General features: G+C 37.7%; 1 protein-coding gene across 5 annotated transcripts in view; it reads right to left on the bottom strand.

Annotated features, from left to right (window-relative positions):
* Positions 1 to 18263: 18263 nt before the first annotated feature.
* The window catches only part of LAMA2 (laminin subunit alpha 2), a 634923-nt gene continuing 629506 nt past the window's right edge, over positions 18264 to 23680 (bottom strand). For 4 of the 5 annotated variants that reach the window (XM_016956287.4, XM_054686299.2, XM_054686300.2 and 1 more), the window contains 3 exons: positions 22340 to 22470; positions 20225 to 20447; positions 18264 to 18636 (listed from right to left, as the gene is read on the bottom strand). In XM_016956287.4, the coding sequence (XP_016811776.1) occupies positions 18479 to 18636; positions 20225 to 20447; positions 22340 to 22470 (512 nt within the window). In that variant the 3' untranslated portion in view covers positions 18264 to 18478. The remainder of the gene's footprint in view (positions 18637 to 20224; positions 20448 to 22339; positions 22471 to 23680) is intronic. The other variant, XM_054686302.2, reaches the window with a different exon arrangement.

Here is a 23680-nt window from a genome sequence, read left to right as displayed (position 1 = left end):
TGTTTGTTTTGTTTCAATTTACAATTTGTGTGATTTACTTTTCTCATTCTAAAGAAATATGTACTTCATATCTAATTTTCTACTCATACTTTTGTATCCTTTCCCAGATCTTTTCTGGGAGTCTAAGTTTAAAGACTCCCAGATTGTCTAAACTGCAGGTCCCAAAAAACCTGGATCTGTCTCGGGAAGTATGAAAGACAGGTTGACACATGGAAGATAAAATGAGAAGCTCCAATTTAAGTTAACTAAGATTCAAATGAGAATAAAAAATTTTGGAAGAGACAATATTTAAAGAGATATGTTAGAAAATTTTCTCAAATTGCAAGACTTAAATCTTAAGTTGAAAAAAGTACATTAAGTTCTGAATAGTACAAAACCAAAATCTTCACCTAAATACATCGTAATGAAATTACAGATTATCATAAACAAAGAGAAACTCTTAAAAACTACCAAAGAAAGAAAACCTATAAAGATACTAATCAAAATAAAAGTAGGCTTTTTATTAGCGTTAATTGATGTAGAAAGACAATGTAATCGTATCATCAAATGCTGAAGGAAAATGTCCACCTAGAATTTTATACCCAAAACAATCACTCAAGATTAAGAGCTGAACAAACATATTTTCTGACACTTACAAACCAAGAAGTTCACCCTCACTAAATGAGTTATTTATCTAATTCCTGAGCAAAACAAAACAAAAAACAAACAAAATAAGCCAGATGGAAGGCGTGGAATTCAAGAAAGGACAGTAAGCAAAAAAAGGAATTAAACCAAAATAAGTATTGTCCACAAAAACAAGCAAGCAAACAAACAAAAACCCAAAAACTAAAAAAAACCCATCAACAACCAATTATGGTTAGTTTAATAGAACTAAAACACTAAACAGAAGTAATATAAGATTTGACACTCCCTGTGTCCTGAAGCACTCTCCTCTCTTAGCTTTCTTGACATCACATTTTCCTAAAATCTCATTGCCTGCTCCTTCTCATTCTCCTTCATTGACATCACCTTCAAGTTCAACCTCTGAATGTGGTAGTTCTGTTACTGGTAGAAGGTGTCCAGGTTCTTGGTGTTTTGAACAAAGAATTAGACAAAATGCATAAACCAACAAAAGAAAAACACAGATTTATTGAAACAAAAGTACACGCCACAGAGCAGGAGTGTGCTCCAGCAAGCGGCTCAAGAAAGCCTGTTACAGAATTTTCTGGGGTTTAAATACCCTCTAGAGGTTTCCCATTGGTTACTTGGTTTACACCCTATGTAAATGAAGTAGTGGCCTGCAACCAGTCTAATAGGTTGTAGAAGGTGACCAATCAGAGGCTGAAGTGAAGTTACAAAGTTACACATGAAGACTTGGCCTATGACCAGTCTGATTGGTTGCAGGAAGGGACCAATCAGAGGTACTTTAATTTTTCATCTCCAAGGCAGAAAAAAGGTCGGGGGTGGGTTGCAAAGGGAGTAAGCTCTGATTCTTTTGTTAGTTGGTTGTGCAGAGGTGGGGTTTTCCTTTTCATTTAGTTCTAGGTAGTCAGCGTGAATCAGCCTGGGTTCCCTGACTCCAGACCCTGTCCTCCTGCCACAGTTTCTCAAACCTGGTCCTGGAACCGTCTGTTTTTCTCTCTCTCCCTAGAAGGTTAATATGGTTTGGCTCTGTGTCCCTACCCAAATCTCACCTTGAATTATAATAATCCCCACGTGTCATGGGCGGGACCAGGTAGAGGTAATTGGATCATGGAGGCAGTTTCCCCCATGCTGTTTTCGTGATAATGAGTGAGTCTCGTGAGAATCTGATGGTTTTATAAGTGTCTGATGTTTCCCCTGCTTGCACTCATTCTCTCTCCTGCTGCCCTGGGAAGAGGTGCCTTCAGCCATGATTATAAGTTTCCTGAGGCCTCCCCAGCCATAAGAAACTGTGAGTCAATCAAATCTCTTTTATTTATAAATTACCCAGTCTCAGGTATTTCTTCATAGCAGCATGAGAATGGACTAATACAGAGGTCTGACTAATTCCCATGAATTTTTGACCCCTCGCCTTCAAAATTTATATCTCTTGCCCAGGCCTATCATTTGAGTGTCAGATTCACACATTTGACTGCCTACCTGACACATTCGACATGATACTTCACACTTCAAATTCAAGATGTTTAAAAAGAAGCTAGTTCTTTCCCTCACCCATTGTAGACATCATTAGCCACCTATGCAACTCTGTTTATCTTGTATTTCTTGTTGGCAGAGTCCTGATTTTATTTTAATAGACTATTTTTTTTTAAAGTAATTGTAGGGGCTGGACATGGTGGCTCACACCTGTAATCCCAGCACTTTGTCAGGCCGAGGCAGGTGGATCACTTGAGGCCAGGAGTTGAGACCAGCCTGGCCAAGGTGGTGGAGCTCTATCTCTACAAATAGTACAAAAATTAGTCAGGTGTGGTGGGACACACCTGTAGTTCCAACCACTAGGAAGGCTGAGGCACAAGAATCACTTGAACCCGGGAGGCAGAGATTGCAGTGAGCCAAGATTGCATCACTGCACTCCAGCATGGGTGATGGAGTGAGACTCTGTCTCAAAAAAAATTGTAGGTTTACAGACAAATTGAGCAGAAACCATAAACTCCTCTCCACTGCCAACCCCTACAGAGTTTCCTCTATTTCAGCATTAACTTACATTAGTGCGGTACATTTGTAACAACTGATGAACCAATATTGATAAATTATGATTAACTAAAGTCCATAGTTTACATTAAGTTTCACTGTTTGTGTTGTACAGAGTGGATTTTGACCAATGCATAATGTCATGTATCCACCATGGCAGTATCAGGCAGAATAGTTTCACTGCCCTAAAAATCCTCTGTGCTCTGCCTACTCATTTCTCCCCTTCTTCCCCACTGGCCCCTTGGAAACCAGTATTCCTTTTAATGTCTTTATAGCTTTGCCCTTTTTCAGAATGTCAGTATGTTGTCTTTTCAGAGTGGCTTCCTTCACTTAGAAACATGCATGTATCACATTTTAAGCTAGATGGTTAAAAAAAGGAGAAATGTACGTTTAGGTTTCCTCCATGTCTTCTCATTGCATGATAGCTTATTTCTTTTTATCACTGAATAATATTCCATTATATGGATATACCACTGTTTGTTTATCCATTCACCTATTGAAGGACATCTTGGATGCTCTCAATTTGGCAATTATTAATAATGCTGCTATAAACATCTGTGTGCAGGTTTTTCAGTGGACATACATTTTTAATACATTTGGGTAAATCCCTAAATCCTGATTTTATTTTATTATTTGCAATTTCCTAACATATTTTGGGAAGAGAATTCTATCTTCAGTTTGGGAAAAATATCCTTATTGATACAAGAAAATATGAAGATCTCTTTTTTCCTGCATACAGTTGGTTGGGGATAGTTATATTCTGCAAATAAGAACTGAGTAAAGACTTCTGCAAAACTTTTAGAAAATCTTTCTTCACTTATAGGAAGGAGACAGTGGTCAAGATGGCCACTTCTGTCTAAAAATGTATTGATACGTGAAAGTGTCGCAGCTGTTGTGCCTGAGGATAGACCCATAGTGAACAGGGCAGAGTTAAGAGAACCACAGAACAGTGGACTCAGAGCCCTAAAGTCCAGCACTTGGATCCTGCACTGCTGTGTACCTCTTAGTTATGTTAAATGACATATTTTCATAAGATTTAAAGCACATTAAGCCTGGACTTTCTGTAGCCCAAAGCATCCTAGTTGTTACTCTCCTCTCACCTCCCTAGTTTTCATTAGTCTTATAAATAACATCTTCATCATCTACATGATCATTCGAGTCCCGAATCTAAAAGTTGTCCTTGAAATCTCCTTCCTTGCCTATTCCTCAGATACCTCCCCTGCACCCAATCCATCTTAGGTCTAGCTCCGTCTTCAAAATATTCTTTAATGTATCCTCTTCTCTATATTTCTGCAAACACACTGTAGTCCAGGCCACTATCACCTTTTTGCCACAATTACTTGAGGGGTCTTTCTGCTTTTGCTCTCGTGCCCTTCCAATCCTGTATTCAGGTAGCAGCAACAGAAACTGAATCAGGCCCTGTGATTACATCTTTTCAGTGGCTTCTCATTGCCCTTAAAACCCATACCCAAATTCATCCCCATAACGCATAAAACCCTGCATGATGTGGCCCTGAACCTCTGTCCAGCTGAGTTCATGCCATCCTTCCACTGGCTTGTTAACCTCTGGCCACACTGATCTTCTTCTGCTTCCTAGAAGACATCTATCCTGTCCCAGCTCAGAGTCTCCATGTTCTAGTTCTGCTCAAACTGCCTTCTGAGGGGTGACACCCTGCCTTGCCCACAAACATGAACATACTTTTCAGATAATTGGCTTCTTCTCATTTTAGGTATCACCCAAATGATGTCTAAAATGAGATACCATTCAGATATCACCTAAAATGAGACAAGGCTTTCCTGAGCACACATTCTAAAGTTGGTTTTCCCATTTCTCTCTGTTTTAGTCCCTTGTTTCCTTTACAGCACTCCCAACAAAGTTCTATTTTATTCACTGCTCTACTTACCTGCCTATCCCAGAGGAAGAGAAGAGACAAGGGATTCTGTCTTAATTATTCAACATTGTGTCTCCAGCACCTAATCAGTGCGTTACACATAGGAGGCTCTCAAGCTTAGGTGCCAGATGACAGATGAGTGATAACTTTTCTTGTTCTCATTTTTCATAGCCATGTCTATTGATCTCAATCAGGGGTTCACCAAGATTAGATTTTTTTTTTAAACAAGAGAGTGACATAATGGAGAGGCAAAGAAAAAGGGAGAAGACAGAGGAAAAGAAAGAGGCATTTTATAATTTATCAAGCTACTAATATTAATAACCTTGTTTTAGAATTAATTGAAAAATCATTTCTGAGAATCATAATGTTTGATCTAGAAAGCATAAATAAAGGTCATTATTTGAATTTTACATTTTTATTACACTCGAGTGGGAAAGCAATCTAGTTTAGTTCAGGAGAAATGACTGTGGATCCAACCATCACGTCCCACTTGGATGTGTTTATAAAGTGCTTGCAGATCATGAGAAGGAGGTCACTGGGGTTACCATTCACTCCTGAGAGAAGTTTTTGTTTAATGTTTGTCTTATTGTCTTGAGGAAAAGCAGCTTTATTAATCTTTCAGAAATACATTAGATTGAATCAATTATAGACTTTCTATTAAGAAAATTAGATATTTTTTCATATTTGCACTACGTGTACTGCAATAGACACACAAACCAAACATTCTGAGTAAACACTAGGCCTTTAAATTATGGAGCAATTTATATCGATCTATCAGGCAGATGGGGTTGTTTAGAAGCCGGGGGGAGAAAGAAGAAAGATTTTAAAAACTCATTATTATTTAATCAATGACTAATATTTTTTAGTTGTGGTGATAAAGCTTTCACTTCAAAACCAGCACTTAGTCAAGAAATTCATTTATCGTCTTGTCTTTTTGGAAGAATTCGAAGAGACACCACATAATTCTTACTACCTCTTTAGGGATATCAAAAAAGCTCCACTTTTAACATGTCAGCTCATTGTTTTTTTCAGTGTCTCCTTCTGTTGTTACATATTTTATTTAAAAAATGATTCTTTCATTCATTCATCAGATCACGTTCTGTTGTTCAGGTGTCAGATTTCCCTATTTGGATTACCTTCCCTTCTTCCCAAATCTCTTATGACCAAGTTCAAGTTTCCCTGGGGACTCAAACCCTTACCTGACAGCCCCACAGAATTCCTTCTCCCCTGAACTTCTGTGCATCCTGAATTTAGCTCCGACTTTGTCTTGGTTTGTTTTAATGCTAATCCTATAGTCAAACAGCTTTTTGGATTTCTGTGTAGCCGATCTCCCCCTCTCCAGGATCACCTCACCTCTCAGCCACTTGAGAGTGGTTATTCGTGCCACCTGATCCTGCAGTAGTGCACGGATCACAAGAGGTCAACACTTGATTCATGTCCAGCCAATCATGCTTCCTTCTTAGGGAATTTAAAATTTGAATAAAGAGCAGCTGGTTCTTCTCCATAGACCCCTTGAAAATAACTGTTATAATCAGAGATTGTCTATTTCCATGCAGCCAAAGCCAGGCATCCCATCTGGAGAGAGAGAAGACTGAAGCAGAAACACAATGGGAAGGAAGCAAAGATGGAGGTAGAATAGCTGCCACGAGCCCTGATAGTTTCAGGCCTTGACTGCATGTCCTTAGGATCTCAGGCTTCTCTGTTTTTCCTTTGGGTTCCATGAAAAACCCCGATATTTTGGTAATAAACACCCTTGGGTTGCTTTGCCTGGCTTGAAGATTTTGCTTACAAACTAAAGAACTGTGGACAAGATACACTTCTTGTCTCAAGAGGGCCTGTATATTTTAGGATTTAACTGCATGTACATGGAAAGAAAGGTCAGGAACGTTGGTTTTACCTCTCTTCTCGATGAGAACAGCACTGGGCTCCCAATCACTACTTAACCTTTATCCTGCAAGTTCTAGTTTTTAAAATAATTGAAAAGTTAGAAAAGTAATATAGGATTTTACTTTTGGAAAGTATTGAACCTAATGAGAATGTTTTAAATTTAAAATGTATGTTTTCAGGACCTCCTGGCTTGGTGACTTTGGACAAGTCACTTAATTGTTTTAAGCCTCTGTTTTTTCATATCTAAAATGGGGTCGATAACAGTGCTGTCACAAAGGACTGTTGAGGGCATTTACTAGAAAATTGTGTCTGCTAGGCACAGTACAGGGCCTGGCACATGGCTCGCAGATCTATCAGTTAGAACCGAATATTGCAAGTGAGAGGAAACTCCAATATTGGCTTTAACAACACAATAACTATCCTGGTGCACGTAGGTGAAAAGGGCGGAGTTATGACAGGCTTCAGATGAGGTTTTACCGGAGATGTAGTTTCTCCATTCTGCCTTTTGCAATGTCATCTTCATCCTCAGGATGCATCCCATGGTCTTTTGGCAGATCTGGGCTCTCCCTACTTAGTAGCAAATCAGATACAACAGTTCCAACTGTCACATCCTTATGCACACTATGCTTTAGCTCAGGAGAGGGGTGCATCATTTCAAACTAGCCTTACCAAAAACTTCACTGGCTCTGATTAGATTCCTTATCACCTCAAGCATTGTAGGCAGGAGGCGGAATGGAATTCACTTATTGAATTACTAGCATCCAGTTCTGGCATAGGGATGGTGAAAGGAAGGTCCCTAAGGGTGGCTCATGCCTGTAATCCCAGCATTTTGGGAGGCTGAGGCAGGCAGATCACCTGAGGTCGGGAGTTCGAGACCAGCCTGACCAACATGGAGAAACCCCGTCTCTACTAAAAATACAAAAATTAGTCAGGCATGGTGGCACATGCCTGTAATCCCAGCTGCTAGGGAGGCTGAGACAGGAGAATCACTTGAACCCAGGAGGTGGAGGTTGCGGTGAGCCGAGATTGTGCCATTTCACTCCAGCCTGGGCAACAAGAGAGAAACTACATCTCAAAAAAAAAAAAAAAAAAAAAAGAGAGAAGAAAATATAAGGAACTCTTTCCAGAAGTAAAGAGAATAGATTTGAGGCAGTTGTCTTCTACAGTGCAAAACATTCAAGAAATGAACCTTTCTTTCACCTTAAAAAGATTTTTTTAAGAACCCATACAAAATAGTATATTATTTTATCCAGTATTATAATTATGCATGAGCTACTACAATTGCTGCATACATTTGTGTGAGTTTATGTCTGAATGTGATTTTTACAATTGGATCTTAAGAAATGTCTTATTCTTAACCCAAAGGTCGATCTGAACAAATCTTTCTTTGTATTTTATTTGCCTTTAAAAAAATTCTTTTATGGGGGCTCTACTCTTCAGAGTCTGCTAAGGAAATGAGATTTTGGCAATGTTTTAATTCAAAAAAAGAACTCCTAGTTTTACTGTGCTGGATCTGGTTGTCTTTAGTTTCCATTATATTCCTGTTCCATTATTCCTTCAATAACTTTGTTCTCCCATGACTCTTCTTTATTGTTACCACATTTTTTCTGTTCTTTTCAGAGACGAGTTTTTGGATTCAACTGAAGTCCTTGCTATCTGCTAGAGTCAGAGTCATCACAATTGGGGGGTCTTCATTAAGCTACACTTTTTAATGGAACATCCTAGTGAGGTTTGAGAGTACAGCTTGATGGTCTATATTACATTATGAAGCCGATTTTATTGGGTTAGTCTATACGTTTTACAAATTTGTTATTCTAATCTCCCCGAAGAAATAATTTCCTTATTGATCCCTTTCTTTTTCCGCCATTTTATTTTCCCATATTTTGTGATATCCTCTACTTCAACTTGAAAAAATTATAACCATAGAAAGAAATACATTTTACATTATGACCCAGTGTGTATACTCACAGAAACATACTCATATAGAAAACAAGTTTCACGAAACAATACTTCCTCTGTACAGTGCACTTTGGTGTTATTGTGTTCTATTCTATTCATTTTCTTCCATCCTACTATGTTATAAAAGTTGCTCTTTTACAAATCTGTAATTTGATCTTATGACCCACTGACATGTCTCAACATACCATTTGAAAATTATTGCTAAACTGTACTTTCTCACTAGTGATATTGTACATCCAGGGTTTATGATTGTGTTCAAGAGAATTCTTGTCTTTGTAAGGCAAAAATGGCAAATATGTCTATTTCCATCTAAAAGAGCATTATACAAAATAAAATTATTAAGAGTTTCCACTTAATAGCTGCACTGTTTAGAGCCCACTGGAAGCACATCAAGTGAGTATGCATGCCAATTAATGAAAACCAGATAAATTATATGATTCAGTTACTCATTTTGTTAACTACCCAACACAGTGATGATGAACACCTTGATTGTTTTGACTGTTATGAAGTAATTTCTGCACATCTGCCTCACCAGATCCATAATTTACATTCAGCTGCCTCACCAGATCCATAATTTACATTCATCTCATTATATGAGGCATCATGGTTACCACTAATACATTAAAAACCAACTTATAAAAGAAAATAAAATTTTAAATTGTATTCAGTTTATATTTTATTTACTGGGACTAAACTCTTCATAGCAACAATGTGTTATTTTTGAGAAGTGTCTATACATAGTAGTGTAAACATTTATTTTAATTATCATTAAGAATCAAAACATGAAGAGTAAATAATCCAATTGATATTTTAAGGAATAAAAATATAAGAATTACAAACATCAGATCATGAAGTTAGTTTTGGTCCATTTTTGATTCCACAACACATTGTTAAAATGTCAATGAAAATATTAATATTCATTTGGTATAAGACCAAACAAAAGTAATTTATAAATACATTTTCTTTTATTTACATATTTAAATGAAAGGGACTATCACCTTTAAAATGGGAAAAGCCTAAATATCTCTTTCTTTCTGCCTCTTCCTCCCATCCTTCTACCCTTCTGTCCTCCATCTCCATCTGTTTGTGTACAAAGAAGTTAACTGGCCTATTCTACACCTCTTGAAAGATGTATGAACCATCATTTGTTTATTTAAAAGTCCTTGGTGGTTCTAACCCTGGAACATATTCTACAGAGTTGCCAGTGCAAAATATAGCACAATGACTCATCAGCACCTAAAATTTGTAGCATCTGCTTGGTGAATTTTGATTTGAAACTCGTACTTGATATTGTGTTTCTTTTCTGTTCACCATGTGTTAATATGTGTGGTGTATTTTCCTCCATAAGCAGTTAACAGTTTCTAATGTGCATACTTCAGTTTCAGGGATGATTGCCCATCTCCCTGAGGTGCCCATTAGGGTGCCCCAATGAATCCCATAGTGTTGTATAGTTTGCATTTTAATTCAGCTAATCCAAAACACGTTCTCCAAATTCGGTGAAAGTCTGTTCAGATATTTCTTTTATGATGTTAAAGTCAATAATTTTATTTAAGTTACCTGTAAGATAATAGACTTTAAGTATTATATAAATTAATTACATAAAATGATCTTAAATATTATGCTGACATAATTTTTTTTACTTAAAACTCTTGTTTTGTCCTATGTAATTCAAAAGTAACAAAATGATTTAAAAATTCTGTTTTTTCAATCCTTTATTATTATTCAAGAGTTTGAGTGTCAAAGTCAGTCTACACTTCTGTAAAGAAATATAAAAATTAGTGGTGTATTTGGCTACAGGTAATCTGTTCTTGGCTCCAACATTACTAAACAGATGACTGGATGTGTGTGTGTGTGTGTGTGTGTGTGTGTGTGTGTGTGTGTGTGTGTCTAGAAGCTGAGGCTAACAGGAGAGGGTAATTGCCCATAAAAGTGAAATAAAAAGCCAAAATTCTTCTCTTAAGCTTAAGCTTTTTTCCCTCCTTAGCGTTAAAGTAACTTTCAAAAGTACTATTTACTTCATAAGAAATGTAGCAGTGGAAACATAAGGTTGGCGTGTTTAGAAAATTCAATCATAAATAAAAACATTGTGTGAACTGGTTTTTAGTTTTGAATTAACCTGGGCAAATTCAGCTGGTTACTCCTTTTCCCTTTTTCCCAGTTTTCAAAGTTAAAAAATTTATGACTCTCAGGCAAAGATAGTGTGAACCCATGTCAAAGATTTTATTTAACTTAATCCATGAGGGAACCAATAAAATGTTAAAACTTGTATAAGAATTTGAGAAGCTACACACACACACATACACACACATGCACACACACACACACTCTCACACATTTCATAAAAGAATATTAGGATAAGATTTCTCGATACAAAACTGTTACCTTTGGGGTTATCTCTCCGCCAGAAAGAACTTGTTTGCATCCCTGCTAGACAAAAACCTACAAGTTAACCTTTGCCTGTATGGAGTTGTAAAACAGACCAGTTGATAGAAAGAGAAGCCTGGTAAGTACTGCACTGAAAGAATATCCAGACATTTATTTTGCCTATTTCTAAGTTCTGAATAATGTTTCTTATACCCATACTCTTAATACTCTTAATGTGGTAGTGTATCCATAGTCCTCCCTCTACACTCACTCCCTTAGTGATCTCGCTCAGTCTTGTGGTTATAAATAACATCAATATTCTCATAATTCCCATGTTTATATCTGTAGTTTGGATCTTTTTCTTGAACTGCAGACCCTTATGTTCAACTGCCTATGGCATGATGCACTTAGATACCTACTGGGTAGTTTAAATTAAACATGTCTAAAACTAAATTCTGTGTTATGTTTTCCACAAAAAGCCTACTCCACTCACATCCCCCAGTAATACCTACTCTATCCTTCCAGATGATCACAAGTTATCAGTACCTTATTTTGTCGCACTCCATAGGCGATCCTACAGGAAGCACTAGTCCACCTTTGATATGGTTTGGACATTTGTCCCCTTCAAATCTCATGTTGAAATGTGATTTGCAATGTTGAAGGTGGGGCCTCATGGGAGGTGATTGGATCATGGGGCAGATCCATCATGCATGCTTTAGCACCACCCCGTTGGTGATACGTGAGCTCTTGCTCAGTTAGTTCATGGAGATCTGGTTGTTTAAGAGTCTGAGACCTCCTTCTTCTCTCTCTCTTGCTCCCCATTCTCGCCATGTGATGGGTTGGCTTCCTGTCGCCTTACATCGTGATTGTAAGCTTCCCGAAGCCCTCAGCAGAAGCCGAGCAGATGTTGGCACCATGCTGCTTGTACAGCCTGCAGAACTGTGAGCCAATTAAACCTCTTTCCTTTATAAATTACCCAGCCTCATATATTTACTTATAGTGATGCAAAAATAGCCTAACTCAACCTTCAAAATAAATCAGTGTCTAACTACTTCTCACTTCTTCTACTGCTACCACCTTTTCTATCTCTAGGTGCATTCCTGCAGAAGTGTGGCGCTTCAGGGAGATAACTTTTCTAAATAAAACAGGGCCTTAATTTGTCCAAGGGTGAATGAGCCGTTCTTCAAACCTGAAGATACAAAACTAGCTCTCAAGAGAGCCCATTCTACCAAAACGTTCAAAAAGTGATGGTATTAATTCTCTGATTTGTAACTGAATGTAGCTATTTCTAATATCCCCAAGAATATATAAAACAACTTTCTTAAGTATGTTATGAATGTGCCTTTATTTTTTTATTCTCAAAATTTTTCTAATCATTACATAAGTGATATGGTCACTGTTCAAAATAATGGATTTCTATGATCTATATGTCACTCTTTAGAGAACCTGAAATGTGCTGATACTTTAAAATTTTAAAATATTATTATTTGTATTTTTTTAGTGAAGAAACACTCTATATTAGTTTTCTGGAGCCATCGTTATGAAGTAACACAGACTGGGTGGCATAAACATGGAGATTTATTTTTTCACAATTCCGGAGGCTAGAAGTTTGAGATCAAGGTGTTGGAAAGGTCAGTTTCTTCTGGAGGCTTCTCTCTTTGGCTTGTGGATGGCCGTCATCTCTCTTCACCTTCACATGGTTTTCTCTCTATGCCTATCTGTGTCCTAATCTCTTCTCAAATTCTTACATCAGTCATATTGAATCAGAGCCCATCCATGTGACCTCATTTCACCTTAATTACCTCTTTAAAGGTCCTGTCTCCAAATAGAGTCACTTTTTGAAGTACTGGGGTTTAGAATTCTGACACATGAGTTTTGTGGGGACACAGTTCAGCCCATAACACCCTCATATCAATAATGGCACAAACATCATGCTCAGTTAGGTAACTGGCACAAAGGCCAAAAGAATGAGTCTGAGCCACCACCCTGCATGAAAAGATTCCTAAATCATGTTGGAACTTAGGGTCCAGCCTGGGGCATTGCTTCCCTCCAGGTTCACTTTGGGTGTGAGGTATGTATTAATCTCAGTTGAGCAAAGGAAAAAAGTGCATATGTTTTTATATCTCTCTTAATTTAACTGAGATTAAAAGACTTTAAAAATGAGATTAAAAAGTGGCATTAGCAGTTAAGTCATATCCTTTGCAAGTGGTAGTAAAAAAGACTACTCAGGGCTTGCAAAAATGGATTACGATATGGTGTTTTGTTTTGATGTTAATCATAGATTATATTATACACAAAATAATTCAGCAAATAATTCATATAACATCAAGAGATTTTCAATTTGTCAAAGTCCTCTTTTCCTCTGTCATTAAGTAGGAAATCTAGAAGAGTTCTGTAGTTGGGGACAATAGGTTAAATCAAAGTGGGAGAAAATAGTGATGATTTTTTTTAAAGCGCTAATTGAAGCCTTAAGTGTCTGCCAGTGTTCTGGTGCTTTGGGGCTGAAATCTGCTCTGTTCTTTAGTCAGTGGTGTTCACCATGGTAACTTCAATAAAAGTCCCCTCACAAATGTTTTTCTTCTAAAGTGCAAAGCACCTTTTTAAAGAAGAAGGCTGACAACCTGGTAGGAGTGGGTGTTTGGAAAATAAGTGAAAAGTCTTCTGCTTTCTTCATAATTGCTGTGGGTGGCAGGAGGTGAGGAAATCATTGAGGGGACAAGGTTGGGTGGAGGAAATATTTTATCTTGTTTTGGGATAAGAACTAATTTGATTTTTGAGGTCAGAAATTAATTAAAAAATACTAGAGAAGAAACTTTTCCCTTTCATAAAACGTCCTTATTTATTATTTATTTATTTATTTATTTTTGAGACAGATTCTCACTCTGTCGCCCAGGCTGGAGTGCAGTGGCACGATCTTGGCTCACTGCAACCTCCGCCTCTTGGGTTCAAGCGATTCTCCTGCCTCAGCCTCCCGAGTAGCTGAGATTACAGGTGCCTGCCACCACACCTGGTTAATTTTTGTATTGTTAGTAGAGATGGGGTTTCACCATGTTGGCCAGGCTGGTCTTGAACTCCCGACCTCAGGTGGTCCACCTGCTTCAGCCTCCCAGAGTGCTGGGATTGCAGGCGTGAGCCACCGTGCCCAACCAAAATGTCCTTATTTCTGACCTTAAAATGTGGACAATTTTTGGTTATCCAAATTCATGCGTCACTCTGGAGTATGAATTTTGCGTGGGACAAGTTTTGTCCAAACCTAATTCAGTGAATTCTGCTTGGATCCAGATGCAACTGTCGGACTACATTGGGAAACTTTACTAAGGTGGGACTTTGAGCACAGTTATCAAAATATCCTTGAGTTCCTTCTAGTTCCTCCCCATAAAATGTGGAGGTGACAGGAGCCCAGGGGTTTTCAGTCTTGGTTTCACATTTGAATCAAGTGGGGATTTTTAGAAAATGCCAATGCCTGGGCCCTACCCAGAGATTATAGTTTAATTGGGCTGGGGTGACACCCAGATGTCAATTTTTTTTTTCTTTTTTGAGACAGGATATTGCTTTGTTGCCCAGGCTGTAGCATAGTGTCACGATCACTGGCTCACTGCAGCCTTAACCTACCCTGCTCAAGTGAACCTCCCACCTCAGCTTCCCAAATAGTCGGGACCACAGGCATGCACCACCAACACACCAGGCTAATTTTTTTTTTTTTTTTTTTTTTAGAGCTAAGGTCTCACTGTGTGGCTCAGGCTGGTCTCAAACTCCTGGGCTTAAGTGATCCTCCTGCCTTGGCCTCCGAGAGTGTTGGGATTACAGGCGTGAGCTGCTGTGCCCAGCCCAAATGTAGATTTTTTAAGCACCCAAAGCACTTTTAACATCTAGCTAGACTTGAGAATCACTGTATTCGCTGATCTCAATTCACTTCCAGTTCTACCATTCTATCATTCTAAGGCATCTACCTACAAATTGACTGAAGCAGGACTCTATTCTGATAGGAGTGCCAATTTAACTGCCTTTGCTTTCCATTTTGTTACATATCTTTCTGTGCAGGACTCAAGAAAGAAAGGCTTGAGCTTTTAATCTAAGGAACCCAACATCTTTATTCCTGTTTATCCCACTCAGTGTCCAGATTAAGCCCAAAAAGTCATGTCAGTGTTTAGTGCAGATGTATGTTTCCACTTTTAAAACACATTGGTTTTCAAAAAGTTTTATTTCTTAAAGTTTGGTTAAAAGATATTCACTAGATTCAATGTTTTATATATTAAATTCACTAGATTCAATATTTGATATAAAAAGATATTTCTTTCATTTGAGACAGGGTCTTGCTCTGTTGCCCAGGCTGGAGTGCAGTGGTATAATCATCAGCTCACTGCAGCTTTGACCTCCCAGGCTCAAGCAATCTTCCTGCATCAACCTCCTGGAGTAGCTAGGACTATAGGTGCATGCCACTACGCCTGGCTAATTTTTAAATTTTTGGTAGAGACAGGGTCTCCCTATGTTGCCCAGGCTGGTCTCAAACTCCTGGGTTCCAGTGATCCTCCTGCCTGAGCGACCAAAGTGCTGGGATTACAGGTGTGAACTACTGCACCTGGCCTATAATATTATTATTTTTAATGGGTGTGGAAATTGCCAAGACAAAGCTAATAGTAGAATTCTCAAATGACTATAAAACTCTTTGTTGGCATGGAGGATAATGTTTCTTTTTAGAATAGTGCTTCTCATCCTTTTTTTTCTTTTTTTTATTATTATTATACTTTAAGTTTAAGGGTACATGTGCACAATGTGCAGGTTTGTTACATATGTATACATGTGCCATGCTGGTGTGCTGCACCCATTAACTCGTCATTTAACATTAGGTATATCTCCTGATGCTATCCCTCCCCCCTCCCCCCACCCCAAAACAGTCCCCAGAGTGTGATGTTCCCCTTCCTGTGTCCATGTGTTCTCATTGTTCAATTCCCATCTATGAGTGAGAACATGCGTTGTTTGGTTTTTTGTCCTTGCGATAGTTTACTGAGAATGATGATTTCCAATTTCATTCATGTCCCTACAAAGGACATGAACTCTTCATTTTTTATGGCTGCATACTATTCCATGGTGTATATGTGCCACATTTTCTTAATCCAGTCTATCATTGTTGGACATTTGGGTTGGTTCCAAGTCTTTGCTATTGTGAATAGTGCCGCAGTAAACATACATGTGCATGTGTCTTTATAGCAGCATGATTTATAGTCCTTTGGGTATATACCCAGTAATGGGATGGCTGGGTCAAATGGTATTTCTAGTTCTAGATCCCTGAGGAATGGCCACACTGACTTCCACAATGGTTGAACTAGTTTACAGTCCCACCAACAGTGTAAAAGTGTTCCTATTTCTCCACATCCTCTCCAGCACCTGTTGTTTCCTGACTTTTTAATGATTGCCATTCTAACTGGTGTGAGATGCTATCTCATTGTGGTTTTGATTTGCATTTCTCTGATGGCCAGTGATGATGAGCATTTTTTCATGTGTCTTTTGGCTGCATAAATGTCTCCTTTTGAGAAGTGTCTGTTCATATCCTTTGCCCACTTTTTGATGGGGTTGTTTTTTTCTTGTAAATTTGTTTGAGTTCATTGTAGATTCTGGATATTAGCCCTTTGTCAGGTGAGTAGGTTGCGAAAATTTTCTCCCATTCTGTAGGTTGCCTGTTCGCTCTGCTGGTAGTTTCTTTTGCTGTGCAGAAGCTCTTTAGTTTAATTAGATCCCATTTGTCAATTTTGGCTTTTGTTGCCATTCATTGCTTTTGGTGTTTTAGACATGAAGTCCTTGCCCATGCCTATGTCCTGAATGGTAATGCCTAGGTTTTCTTCTAGGGTTTGTATGGTTTTAGGTCTAACGTTTAAGTCTTTAATCCATCTTGAATTAATTTTTGTATAAGGTGTAAGGAAGGGATCCAGTTTCAGCTTTCTACTTATGGCTTGCCAGTTTCCCCAGCACCATTTATTAAATAGGGAATCCTTTCCCTATTGCTTATTTTTCTTAGGTTCATCCTTGACAACACATTAGAATTGCCTGGGAATGTTTTTAAAAATCCTCATGCTTGACTGGGCACAGTGGTTCATGCCAGTAATCCTAGCACTTTGGGAGGCTGAGGCAGGCAGATTTCTTGAGCTCAGGAGTTCGAGACCAGCCTGGGCAACATGGTGAAACCCATCTCTACTAAAAATATAAAAATTAGCTGGGCGTGGTGGTGCCCACCTGTAGTCCCAGCTACTTGGGGAGTGAAGCAGGAGGATCACTTGAACTGGGGAGGTTGAGGCTGCAGTGAGCCAAGATGGTGCCATTGCACTCCTGCCTGGGTGACAACATGAGACCCTGTCTCAAAAAAAAAAAAAAATCATTATGCTCTGGCTATGTCCTAGACAAAATCAGAATCACTGGACCAGGTACTAGATTTTTAAAAACTCCCTAGGCACTTTTCTAAAGCATAGGCAGTTTTTTAAAAACACTGAGCTAAGCTTGAGAATTGCTTCTGTAGAATAAAGTTGTGTGTACAAATTGTATTAAGCAACAGGACGTGGTGAAATAGTGAGTATGTCAGCCATCACCTCGATTGGAAACAGCACCTTCCTTCCCCTAGTGGATAACAACATTGTCAGAGAGGATTATTCTTTTTTGCTAAAATTTCCATAGGAGAAAGGCATTTCCTGTTCTTTTACATGTTCTGAATTATTAGACTGTAACCATTGTCTACTAAAGATGGCAAATGAAACGTTTCCTTTTTAAGCTGGTGAATAAAATCAAGGCCAGTCTTCTTACAGAGCTCTTTGAAGATGACTGAAATCATGGGTAAAAGGAGAACAAAACACAGAACGTTTATAGAAAATGAATTTGTTAGGTCAAATTACAGCTCCAAAAGACTCAATGAAGTATGCCTTTTAAGTTTCTGGTTTATTGTTTCCTGATAAGTACAAATGCATTTCAGCATTATTCCTCTCCACCTAGGTGTAAATTGTGATATTCACTGTAGGCTTAGAGAGCCCCAAATCTTTCTTAGTACTGTAGTATCAAATGTGTGCTTGGTTGTCATTCATAAGCTTGGTTTTGGCATCTCCCCAAAGCCCATAAATCATTATCAAATAAGAAAATCAAGTAATTAAGCTTTCTGGCATGAATCTGGTCTGTACCCTCTACCTTCAGCATAAAAAGCTATTCACTCATACGGCTAGTTAAACTCTCTAATAATGAACTTGGGTCAGGAAAATGATTTGCTAATAATTCTTTCATAAATAGAGTAAGGGAACTGATTTCCTCCCAATCACACATGCCAAATTCACTTGCTGTCAGTGGCTTGGACAGAAGGCCAAAGCTGTCATACATGGTAAAGGATGATAAAAGTATTGATAGGAATAAGTAAGTTAAAAAAAATTGCCTCCATAAATTACATCTGAACTCTTTCCTTGAGATGACTGGAGGGTATGTTGCAAACTCAACAATTTATGGCCAGTTACCTTTTATCCTTAAAATCACACAAAACAGGCAATTATTTAGAATGAAATAATCAGTTTAATATTTATAGACTTGAGAAAGAACTTGAATTAAAATTCAGTCTGGAGTCTGAATTAGCACCATCTGAATACAGAAAGAATTCTATGTACATGCACAAATTAGTTTAATTAACATATATAGGTAAAATATATTTGTTTTACTTGATATACTTGTTTTGACAGACTCTTCCTGGGGTTACACTTATTTTTATTAGTTGGCTGGGCATGATACAGGTTGAATGCCCCTCAGTTCCAGGGCCTTGGCAAAATTAACCTCCAGTGGCTTGCCTGTGCCTTTGGTGAGCTTCAGGGATCTGATGCAACCTCGGAACGGAATACTGGTTGTTAGGCCAAACTGCTTGAGGTCATCTGAAAAAGGCAATGCAAGAGGGCTCAGCTTTGAAATGTCCTGCACCAAATATTAAGAGCATGTTTCAAAGTCAACTGTTAGCTTGAGATTAAATTGGAATGCTGTTTTATGCAAAGTTAGTGGTTTTGTTTTTAGCCTTACTAATAGAATTGTAGAGAAAGATCAACTTAAAAATTTTTGAGACAGGTTCTTGCTCTGTTGCCCAGGCTAGAGTGCAATGGCGCAATCAAGGCTTACTGCAGCCTCAACCTCCTGGGCTCAAGTGATCCTCCCTTTGCCATGTTGCCCAGGCTGCTCTCCAACTCCTGGGCTCAAGAGATCTCCCCATCTATGCCAAAAGTGTAATTCCAAAGTGTTGAGATTACAGGCATGAGCCACCATGTCCAGCCTCAACTTTTTAATAGTTATATATTATAACATATGAAAACATCTAGAATTATACATCTTAAGACATGAAATAACTTGGTTTGGGATGAACAAATTTATAGTTGTGACTTAAAATTGTAAAATGTTACTTCATGAAACAAAGCAATTGATCAAATACTTTTAAGTACTGACTTAGAACTTTTTGAAGGTGACTTTATCACTTTCTTACATTGTAAAAATAAATCCCTAAAGGTTAAGTAGGTTGGATATTCATGTAGAATCTTCCTCTTATTATAGAGGTGCTTGTTTCAGTAGGCCTACTAGGTGTTAATTAGGATCCCATTTCATAGACTGAATGGAGAAGTACATTACCTCCTTCATAATATCTTGGAATTTATCCTGATTGAAGCAAAAGATCTTTTTAAAACACAGAAGCCACTTTGGAAAGAGGAGCTGTCGTTGGGCCCCCATTGCATTTCTATCAACATTGCTCTGTCAACAATTGCTGAATATACATTTTGCTTGTTTCATTAAGCAAAGGAGCTTTATATAAACAGGGATAAAAGTTCCTCTTGACAAAATGATGAAAGACCATTCCAGGAGGCTATGTTATTACAGTACTTATTAAGAGGCACTTGGCTTACTTCTCATCAAGTTGGCCACTCTTGTTTATGGGCACTTTAGGTAAATCTCTTCAGTTCACATGCTATATTTAATGTGCTAGAGAAGGATTCTGAATGAGGATTTATTGCTTGTGTTTCTTTGTAATATAAATATAAACTCTATAATAACATAAGGGGGAAATTAGCTATGTTTAACCCAATGATTTCCAGAACTTGAGGAAATAAGTTCCATAACATTTTATGATTCCTCTGGTATATTAATTTTAAAAAAATCAGAAAGAACACCAAGTTTGGCTCCAATTGCTGTTAAATGCCTCATATCTTTTATAAGCCAAATTCATTTCCTCCAGCTTCAATCTCTCCACGAAGGAAACTTTGGGGGCTCTCATGAAAAGTTCAGTCCCATGTGGTTTATATAAGTAATATGTTCATTTTACACACTGGAAATTTTAGGTAAGGTGCAGATTCTAAGCAGATTCTAAAGCTAGGAAGCAAGTACACATAAGCACACATTCTTAGACACATGTAAATATAAATGTTTTCAAAACCAGTAACATAAGACAGCAAAGAAATTGTTGCTGGGGTAGCCAACACTCACCTGGGAAGCCTCCAACAAACACAGGGTCATTTGTGTCAGCTGATGTAGATGCTGGGTTTGGGCTTTGGGCTTCCACCTGGTTCCCATCGACTGTGAGCTCAATGCGGTGTTTGATCTTGTTGGCAGTGACTTTATGCCATTGTCCATCACACAAATGCCCTGGAACCCCAGCATCATAGACAGCAGTGAATCTGCCCGCACCATTGTCCACATGAAACATCAACTGGAAAGTAGGAAATAGAACAGTCACAGATGGTTTCATTAAAGAAGTATCATGATGGTTCACACATACAAATGATCAGGTCTCCAGGAAAGACATCAGCCAGAATCATTTGAAATGGATGTAACTGGGCATATTGAAAAAAATTTTTAAACTTGACAAAGTATAAATCTAATCACCAGGAGTCACAAATTATGCTCTTTGCTTTGGGGCATTGTTGGGAGTTAATAGGCAAGATACATAAAGCTGGTAATAATTCTGCTTTCAGAAAAATTTGAGGCCAGGTGACAAGAAAAGGACCTAGTGTACACAGGGAAAAATTCTACCTCACGTCTTTTTAGAATGTGAGAGAGAGTTCTGACTGAACCTTATAAAATTTTCTTAAAAGGTATTGTTTAAAGTGACTCATTAATTTGGTTTACAGATTCAAAGTAAAGGATTTTTTAAATTTTAAACTTTTGATGTTTTAATTATATTTTTTTCCTTCATGGATTTCATTTTATATACAAGACTGAGAGTTACATAAATTACATTTTGGAGCCCGTTTCATGTCACAGGTGCCAAAGACCTGAGCCAGAAGGCCAGTTAAATTCCTAACAATGAAGAACTTAGATTAGAAGTTCTGGTCTAAATGAGAAAAATCTGTTTTTAGTAATGTGGAAAAGCCCCTGAAATTTGAGATGACAGAATTCTTTTGAAGCTGGTGAAGAAACGAAACATATTGAAACACTAAAAACATTAGTCAGTTTGGCAAGACATTTGACAAGGTAAAAGAAAAGAAATGAAGTCTTAAAAAAGAAGAAAGATTAAAAATGCAAGTAAATAGGTGAAAAGTTTGTAAACTCTATTGATGTAATTATTAATGAAATGTTTACTATATTGGGTGGAGTTTGCATAACAGGCTTTTGCATGTAAAAGGAGCTTGGTGAGAAACGCACATGATAGTGACATATCGATGGTAACTGCCCTTAAGAGCATGTGATGAAATGAAGCTTACTTGAAAAAGATGTAGTAAAAGTATGTTTGAAAATTTGGTAAAACTATTGAGTGTTACTTATTTGTTCACTCCTTTGTACCTCTAAGCTGGTGGATCCTTTTTCCTATATTTGTTGGAGGACAGTTTGAAAATTGAGCAGAAAGAGGAAGAAAGCATGAAAAAAATATTTTAGGTCACTATGTGATTTTTCTTCTTGGGAGGCAACACTAAGGGTGGAAACGTGAACTGAGTTGAAGTATGATTCCTATTTAATAACCAAATAGAAAACTTGTGAAATTTCTTGTTTTCCCTTCTCTTTTTACCTGCTGCCTATAGTGCAAAGTTGTCTTACTGCAGGGCTGAAAGAGGCGTTTAGAATTTGACTATCAATTATTATCAAACTGACACACTACTTTTATAAATTTGCTGTTTTTTGAAATGGTAGCTGGATGCTTTTTTAAAAAAATTGAGAAACTGATATGTCAGTTGGCTACCTTGACTTCTAAGAGATGCCTAGCCTGTTAAAAGAGGCAGACTAATTTCAGATGATCCACACCTCTGCCTTTTCTCCCACTGGAGTCAATAGTTTCATAGACTGTGTGTTCCTTAAGAGGAGAATAAGAGTGTATTTATAGCAACACAGTAAGAACTTGAGATCTCAAACTATTTGGTTCATTATTAGCCAACATAATTGGCTTGCTGTATATATTAATGCATTTAAAATTTATACTGGCCTACAACATGCTGAAAACATACACAAATTGAAGTAATCCAGAAGGACGAAAACATACAATTTAGCTTTCTCCCAACAAAGAATACAGCCGGGCTTCAAAATATTCGAGTTTCCCACACATGAATGATATCTACACATCAACAATATAATGAAGAAATCAGAAATGTTTGCATTGCTGACACTCACCTTTTCATCAATCATTTCAATACCCATTCCATCCATTTTTTGACTACTGATCCCCAGAAGAACTCCAGTCGTTCTAGTTGTGCGGAATTCAAATTCTACAAGAAGGTCCAATCCCACTTTGAATTCACCAACTGTAAAATGAAGATTTTAAAATATTTTGGATTAGAGGATGGGGATTGTTAATTCAAACGTGTACAATGCATGACTTTTTATTATATTTCAATTCAAATGCTAGCTAATTCTAATGAGGGCTGTAAGTTTCAGATCCTGCCTGGCCTATCTTCCACCATTGCGTCATGTAACACACTCCATAGTTATTGCTTATTTTCTGGGCTACCTTCCCTTTTAGAATGTACGTGCTATGAGATCAGGGGCATTGTCTATATTTTTCACCATTTTATCCCTGTGCTTACCAAAGTATCTGGCACAACATGAGGGTTTACTATGTATTATTTGAATAAATGGATACACACTGAGATTGACTTAAAGAATCTCACTGTCAGGTATTATTATCTTAGAAGTCTCTCTGTTGGGTAAAGAAAAACATTTCAGTTACTTTTCAGTAAAGTTTTAGTGGGGCACACTAAATGGTGCCACAATCATCTGAAAGGGTTCAAAAGTTGCCACACATTTTATTAATAAAGAGAGAAACTGTAAGTGCAATGTTGATGGGAAGCTTCTGGGACATAAATAGACTTATCTTGTTCATCCAGTTAATTCTTTCCTCTATGATTTTCCATATTTGACTCTTTGATTTTTTTTTTTAATCTTTGAGCAAGTATTTAAGATACATCACTTAGGAACAAAGTGATATGTTAAGATCTGTCTAGACCACACCAACTGAACTGAGTATCAGAGAAATACTCAGGGGAATTTTCTCCAAGTCTTCTATTTATTAGGCAAGAAATAAATGCTATATGTAGCCACAGCTGTCTGCAATGAAGGATGGTAGCCGTTACATGAAAGACTTTTGTTCTACTGAGAACCTTGATGGGTTTGGATTGGCAAAGGTGGGTTTATAGCAGATTTTATGAATAAAAGCTACCCAGTTGTGCCTGGGCAACATAGTGACACCCCTTCTGGAAATAAACAAAAAAAAAAAGTAAAGGGTAGAAGAAGCTGAATTGCTCTGCAAAATAAAACAGAAAGGGAGAAGTAAGGAGAAGAGAGGAATGACATGAGGAAGTTCGGCTGAGGACAGAAGGAATGAAGAGGCCAAAAAAAAGCCCCAGTGATTGGGTCGCTGGAAAACTTTTAAGAACAAAGATGTCAAAGGTTAAGATGAATTGTATGTTTTCCAGTGAAGTGATCTCTTCTGACCACGCAAGTCTTATGTAAATT

Source organism: Pan troglodytes, chromosome 5 (genome assembly GCF_028858775.2).
Source record: "Pan troglodytes isolate AG18354 chromosome 5, NHGRI_mPanTro3-v2.0_pri, whole genome shotgun sequence".
Lineage (NCBI taxonomy): Eukaryota > Metazoa > Chordata > Mammalia > Primates > Hominidae > Pan > Pan troglodytes.
Note: the sequence above shows the minus strand (reverse complement) of the source record. Positions and strands in the feature narration are given on the sequence as shown.